We start from the raw sequence: 6,867 nt of genomic DNA, 5'->3' as shown, positions 1-6,867 counted from the left end.
ATAGCAGAGCAGCTAAAAAAAAAGTCCTTGCATCAGTGTTTAGAGTAGACGGTACTGGGGACATTCCCATGGCAGATCAATCCTTTCTAGTAGATGGGTGTGAAGAGTTGGACGGCACTGAAGGACAAGAGAGGATATTTTAGAAAATGAATATGTTAAATAACAATAAGGCACCCGGACTGGATGGCATTCACCCAACAGTTCTGAGGTAACTCAAAGGTGCAGTTGCAGAACTGCTGGCAATAGCATCTCACCTATCGTTACAAATGGCCGGTGCCAAAGGACTGGTGGGCTGCCAGTATAACACCCATCTTCAAAAGGGCTCCAGAGGTGTCCCGAGGAACGACAGACCAGTGAGTCACTTCCATTCCTGGCAAGTTGGCAGAACATCTAATAGAGAATAAAATCAGTAATCATATGGGCAAATATGATCTGCTGGGGAGGAGCCAGCATGGCTTTTGTAAAGGGAAATCTTGTCTCGCCAATCTGTTACAAGGGTGTAGGTTGTAGCCGTGTTGGGCTAAGGACGCAGGCAAACAAGGTTCTTTGGGTAGATCTGATATCTTTTATTAGGCCAACTCAAATAGTTGGAAAAATTCTTCTTTGCAAGCTTTTGGCTATAAATAACCTTCGTTAGGCTGAGGAAGCATCTGTCAAAAAAGGCATTGAACACTTCAGCCTTTTCTGCATCCTCTGTCACCAGGTTGCCTCCCCCATTCAGGAAGGGACCCACACTTTCCCTGACCCTCCTCTTGCTACAGACCTACTTGTAGATCCCTTCTTGTTATCCTTCATGACTTTTGCTAGCTGCACCTCCAACTGCGCTTTGGCCTTCCTGACTTCATCCCTGCATGCCCCAGCAATCCTCTTATAAGCCTCCATATTTATTTGACCAAGTGTACACTTCTTATAAGCTTCCTTTTTGTGCTTTAGCTTACTGAAGAGTTCCCTGATGAGCCAAACTGGTAACACGAGTATGATTTCCCTTTCGCAGCCATGTCTGGAGAAGCTGAAAAACCTGAAGATCTTATTCAGAGAGATCCTGTTCAGGAAGAACTGCTGACCAGCAGTGGCCAAATGCAGGAAACTACTGAAAACCAAGCGTTTCTGAATTTATTGAAGCGACTGGGACTTGCCAGCTATTATCCACAGAAAATGGGGCGAGCAGATTTCCACATCATTTACAAGACCTCTGTGCATGACAGCCAGCCCAGCAAGGACAGTGAGCTGCCATTTTATTTTTTGCAAAAGCTGATGATGCTGGACTACCGTGTAAGGTACCTGGTTTGCAAGGATGACCCGAAAACTGAACAAGACCCAGCAAATGCACCAACAACCGAAGGCAATGAGGGCGAATCCTTCAATACATTTGATGACTTTTTTAATGACTTTACAGAGCGAGCTGGTGGATCTACCGTGCATCAGACACACGTGCATCCAATGGACATCCAGATGGCGATTTTTCACTGTGCCGATGATTTCATGAGGCAATACGTTTGCACAAAGCTTGCGCTCTGCCAGTTTGCCCTCCCACTGCTGGTGCCAAGTCCTCGTGGCTCCCAGATACAATTCCCTCTTTGGGCCCTTAGCCTGCTCCACAAGAGCTGGAAAGGCGCTGAGCAATCTGGAGATGGCACAAGAACTAAAACTAACAAAAACAAACTGATTTACCGAGTGGACACCCCAGTGGTGTCCTTCATGCGCATTGGGGATTCTCCTGCTTCTTCTAAGTCTCAGATCCTGAACGCGCTGCTGAGCAAGCACAAGCACGATATCTTTTTCCATCGTCATTGCAGAGGCAGCAGCAAAGACTGCCTCCTAATGAGAGGAGTCGTGGAAATCTTCTGGTATTGTCCGGCTGGGAGAGATGACGATCGATTTGACAACTGCATTGCCTTTACTAACCTGCACGGAGATGCACGAGAACACGAGCAACAAATCCAGTTCTTACAGGAAGTTTCGTCTATTAACGTGATTCTCATCACTGAGTCTGGTCAGAAGGACGAAAAAGGCATGAAAATTGTACGTGATCTCTGGCAATCTCAAAACCCTCTGCTCTGTCTTCTTGCTGACAAAGAGAAAGTTGTGGCTGGAAGATCTCCCCAGCACATCAAAATAGCCCTCAAGAACAGGAACGAAGCAGAGCTGATGGACGAGCTGACCACAACCATTAGGCATTTCCTGGCAGGCTCACCCCGCACCGTCAGTCTGGAGGCCTGTGGAGAGATTGCTCGCCGGCATGGTTTCCTCATCGATGGAGACAAGGAAGAGTGTCAGGAAGCCAGAGCTGTGGCACAGACTCTGGTGACGCTCCTGAACGAGAATAAATTGCGTGACATCAAGGAAAAGCTACTGCCCTTGCAAGGAGGGTTGTGGCACGAGTGGTGCAGAAAGGACAAGGAACTTACCCGCCTGCAGGACAAAGGGGACCGAAGCATTGAGCAGCACCGGAGTGAGATTGAGTCAGAAAAGTCTGTGATACGAAATAAGCAGCTGAAAAGAGCATTCCCCCTCAATGACCTGATGAGATCCGTGCTTGAATTTCTCAGGGTGCATCCAGAGGCCACCAAAAAGTACTTCTTGCAGTGGATGAAAGTCTTCATGGATGACCTGTCCTCCGACCGACTTGCAGTTCTTCAGCAAAATTATCATAAATTGTGGTCTGATATCTTGGCACAAAAGAAAAAAGGAGTGGATGATGGCTTGAAAAATAAGCTAAGAAAGTTAGAGGCACTCTCAAATGAAATCAATGATTCTACCATTGGCCTTGAGCACATTTTGAGAGAGGTTGGGCAGATTTATGAAGCTTTGGAGGCAATGAATAAAAAAGATAAATGTTTTCTTGAACTACCTCAAATTGCCGCTGACCTGATGGTTTCAGGGTATCCCGTTGAGCTGATGGACGGTGACGCTTCCTACGTGCCACTGAAATGGGTGGGGGCAGTTTTTGACAGATTGATTGAGAAGCTGGGGGACAAAAAGGTGTTTGTTCTCTCGGTGCTCGGCATCCAGAGCACTGGAAAATCAACGCTGCTCAACGCCATGTTTGGCCTGCAGTTCAACGTCAGTGCAGGGCGATGCACCAGGGGAGCTTTTATGCAGCTCATTAAAGTGGATGAGAAACTCCAACAAGATCTGCACTTTGATTACGTATTTGTAGTTGATACTGAGGGGCTTCGGGCCATGGAGCTGGCCAATAAACTGTCATGCAGTCATGACAACGAGCTGGCCACTTTCGTCATTGGCCTCGGCAACGTGACGTTAATCAATATATTTGGGGAGAATCCCTCAGAAATGCAGGACATCCTGCAGATCGCAGTGCAGGCTTTTCTGAGGATGAAGCAAGTCCGTCTCTCCCCAGGCTGTTTGTTTGTGCACCAAAATGTTGGAGACATCGCTGCAAAAGAGCAGAACATGGAAGGACAAAGGCGCTTGCAGGAAAAGTTAGATGAAATGACGGTCATAGCAGCCCAGCAGGAGTTCTGTGACGCCACCTGCTTTAACGATGTGATCCGGTTTGATGTGAACAGCCACATCCACTACTTTGCTCACCTGTGGGAAGGAAACCCCCCCATGGCCCCCCCAAACCCCAGTTACAGCCAGAACGTGCAGGACCTGAAGAACAGCATCCTCGCGGCTGCCAGACACGAATCCCAGGGCAGGGTCTTACAGCTCTCAGGATTAAAGGTCCGCATCGGCGACCTGTGGAGCGCTTTGCTGAATGAGAATTTTATTTTCAGCTTCAAGAATTCACTGGAGATTGCAACGTACAAGAAGTTAGAAGTGATGTATGGCCAATGGACGTGGCAGCTCAGAAGCCACGTACTGGATTTGGAAACAAAACTGAGCAATCGCATTCAGAACGGAGACGTGCTCCCGGTCAGCCACGGGAACCTGGAAGAGCAAGTTCAAGCAAAGTACAGTGCCATCATGAAGGAGTTTGAAGAGTATTTCAGTGAGGACAAGGACTCGGAGATGTTGATCCAGTGGAAAGCTGGCATTGAACTGAAGCTGCAAGATCTGAAAGGGTCGCTTGTGGCAGAAACAAAGAAGAAGTGTGAAAAACTCATTGAACTGAAGAAGAACGAAAGCAAGGTAGATGCAAAGAAGTCAGAGTATGAGAATGAGCTTTTCAGAAGAAGCAGAGACTTGGCTCTGTCACTAAAAGGCAAGGAACTGAGTGAGCGCGAACTGAGACTCAGCTTTAACTCCCTCTGGACTAGGTGGGTCACTGAAGTGTCCTCCGCGGCTCCACCTGCTGAAGAGCCTAATATTAATGTCGACCTGGAGAGTATCCTTCTGGAGCGTTTTACACAGCCTAATCTAGCAAGAAGAATTAAGGATTTTTCCAGGAAAAAAAAGTTTTCTGTAGATTTTTCTAAACATATCTGTACAAAGAAAAAAATTTACTTTTTCAAGACTGATTTAGTTGAATGTGACAAAAAGAACATCCAGCAAATAACAGATCACATCATGCACCTTGTCAAAGAAAAGATTGATCAGAAAGAGCAACAAAAAAGGGATTACAATCGAGGTTACTTTCATGAAATACTGAATGAAATTAGGATAGGTATAAGCTCCCTACCCAGCACTTCAACATATACCTTCAATGCAGAGTACGAAATAGAGCTATCATTGTACCTATGCAAAATGGCAGCACAAAGGTTTGAAGATATGCACGCAGCCTTTAAAAAAGCAAACGATCCAGCTTTGTACCTGGAAAGCAAGAGAGAAGATTTCTTCAAGTGCTTTCAGATTTCCTGCCAAGGCGCCACCTCCATCACAACGTTGGCCGATTTCTTATGAGCCAAGCTGTCTGCAGCGCTTCTCCAGGCAGTGTACGACAAGACTGCCATTGACATCGCCGGTGAGATGAGGGCCAACTATCCAGCCTCCAATGGCAACCGATCCAAACTAGAAGCCTATGTTCTGAAATCCCTGGCAGAAGAGGAAAACTTTGACAAGTACCGGCAGTACATTCACTTCCCAAAGGACTTCATAGAGGGTTTTATCAAAAAGTGCGTTGAGGATTATTGTTTCAATCAAAGGAATCCAAGACTGAGGACTGTGTTAAGTATTTCTCTTGATACTTTGCACTCTCGTGTTGTCTCAGCTATTGATGACTCTACTAGGGTGGTGAAAGACAGAAGGGGCAATGTATCCTCATGGCTGGATGAGTTCTGCACCAGACTTGGAGGAGATCTGTGCTTTCCAAGAAGTGATCTGAAAGGCATTGAACACCAGGAGATTACAGATATAGAATTTCTGAAGAAAGCAATGAATAAAGCATTGGATCCAGTGATAGAAAAGCTAAGAAAGGGCTTTGCTGACACTGGTCTGCACTCATTGAGAAAGGAGCCACACAAAATCCTAGCTGAGCAGCTGGGTGGGTGCTGGGAGCAGTGTCCCTTTTGCAGTGCTGCGTGCACCAACACCATAGCTGATCATGATGGAGCCCACAGTGTTTCCTTCCATCGTCCTCAAGGTGTGAATGGATGGCACTGGTCCACAACAAACCATCTTGTTACTGATATTTGTTCCAGTCTTGTAGCAAGCGATTGCGATTTCATACTTAGTGGTGATCGCGAGTACCCATACAAGAAGTACCGAGATGCAGGACATCCGTATAACACCTGGAACATCACACCTGACACATCGGTGCTGCCTTACTGGAAATGGTTTGTGTGTCATTTCAGGGAAGATTTGGAAAAGCAGTACAGTAGAAAATTTGAAGGCAGAGGTGAAATCCCTTCCCAGTGGAAAACAGTTACAAAGACGGCTGTTCTTTCAGAGCTGGAAGCCTTCTTAAAGTAGTCAGAACAAAGACTATACAAGTGTAGAATCAAGGAAACCAGATTGCAGTTGGAAACCGTAAGAAAAGAACTTAATTTTCAAATATTGCTATTGATTGTATTGCATTTTAGAAAACTAGTTAGATAAGCAAAGCTGTAGTCTAAACTATTATATCGTGCAGAGATCTATACCGTAATTCCTTTCATTGTGCAGGTGTGGGGCTGCTTCTCCAGACTACAATGTCAGAGTCCTGCAGTTTCCCCAAGTACAGAAATCTAACTCACGCATGTGTCCATGTACTAAAATCTTCCCTGCTGTGAGCGTATTAACATGGACAACTAAAAGCAGCAACGCAAAGAGCAAGGAAAGGCAATAGTAAATACTAACATTATAAAAAGTAGGATATGATACAATACTGCTTCACATTTGCTCTTCTGAATAGAGCGGGCAGCGTGCAGTTCTAGCTACATGTGCCAGGGATGCTCGAATCAGGCTTGACTCCCCATACCTGTTTTTTGGCTTGTTTCATTCTTCATGTAGTGACATATGCACTGAAATAAAAACACTGGCGACTTTCTGTCATGTCGGGTATTCACAGAGTACTTGTCCCTGCGGAGCCCAGGGGTGGCATTCAGTTATGCCCTGGAGATGCCTACTGATCTGGAGACCAAGAAAGACTGTGCAGATGTTCAATACAGCGGTGGCAACCTGTCACACTCTGGGGTGCATCCTGGCCTCGCTGTAAGTACGGGAGCCTGTCTGGGCATCCAGAGAGCAGCATGTCCTGCGTGTGCATGTCCAGCCCAGCTCCTCTCCCAGGCTCCCCTGATAAGGGTTTGCTTGCCGGCTGGGCACTGATAGCAAGGCCCACACTGCCAGGGAGGGAGCCAAGCCAGCTTAGGGGACATTATGGCCCTGATCTCCACCCCAGCTTCCCCCCAGGCAGTTGTGGATCATGAACAAGTTTAGAGCCCAGCGCTTGCACTGGGACAACCATGGAGGGGTCCTTGGAGACTGCTCCCCTTGTCACAATGAGTGCGATCACTTGTTGGGAGAAATGCAGCCATGGTCAGC

General features: G+C 46.7%; 1 protein-coding gene across 1 annotated transcript; it reads left to right on the top strand.

Moving 5' to 3' along the window:
- The first annotated feature begins 996 nt into the window (after nt 1–996).
- LOC102383426 (interferon-induced very large GTPase 1-like) lies at nt 997–6,359 on the top strand. The gene is given in 1 exon segment (XM_014527739.2): nt 997–6,359. A coding segment is annotated over 1 exon segment (4,818 nt). The 3' UTR covers nt 5,815–6,359.
- The last annotated feature ends 508 nt before the right edge of the window (nt 6,360–6,867 follow it).

The sequence above is a fragment of the Alligator sinensis genome, unplaced genomic scaffold (assembly GCF_000455745.1).
Source record: "Alligator sinensis unplaced genomic scaffold, ASM45574v1 scaffold2976_1, whole genome shotgun sequence".
NCBI classification, from domain to species: Eukaryota; Metazoa; Chordata; order Crocodylia; family Alligatoridae; genus Alligator; species Alligator sinensis.
This window is presented reverse-complemented; position numbering and strand designations above follow the sequence as displayed.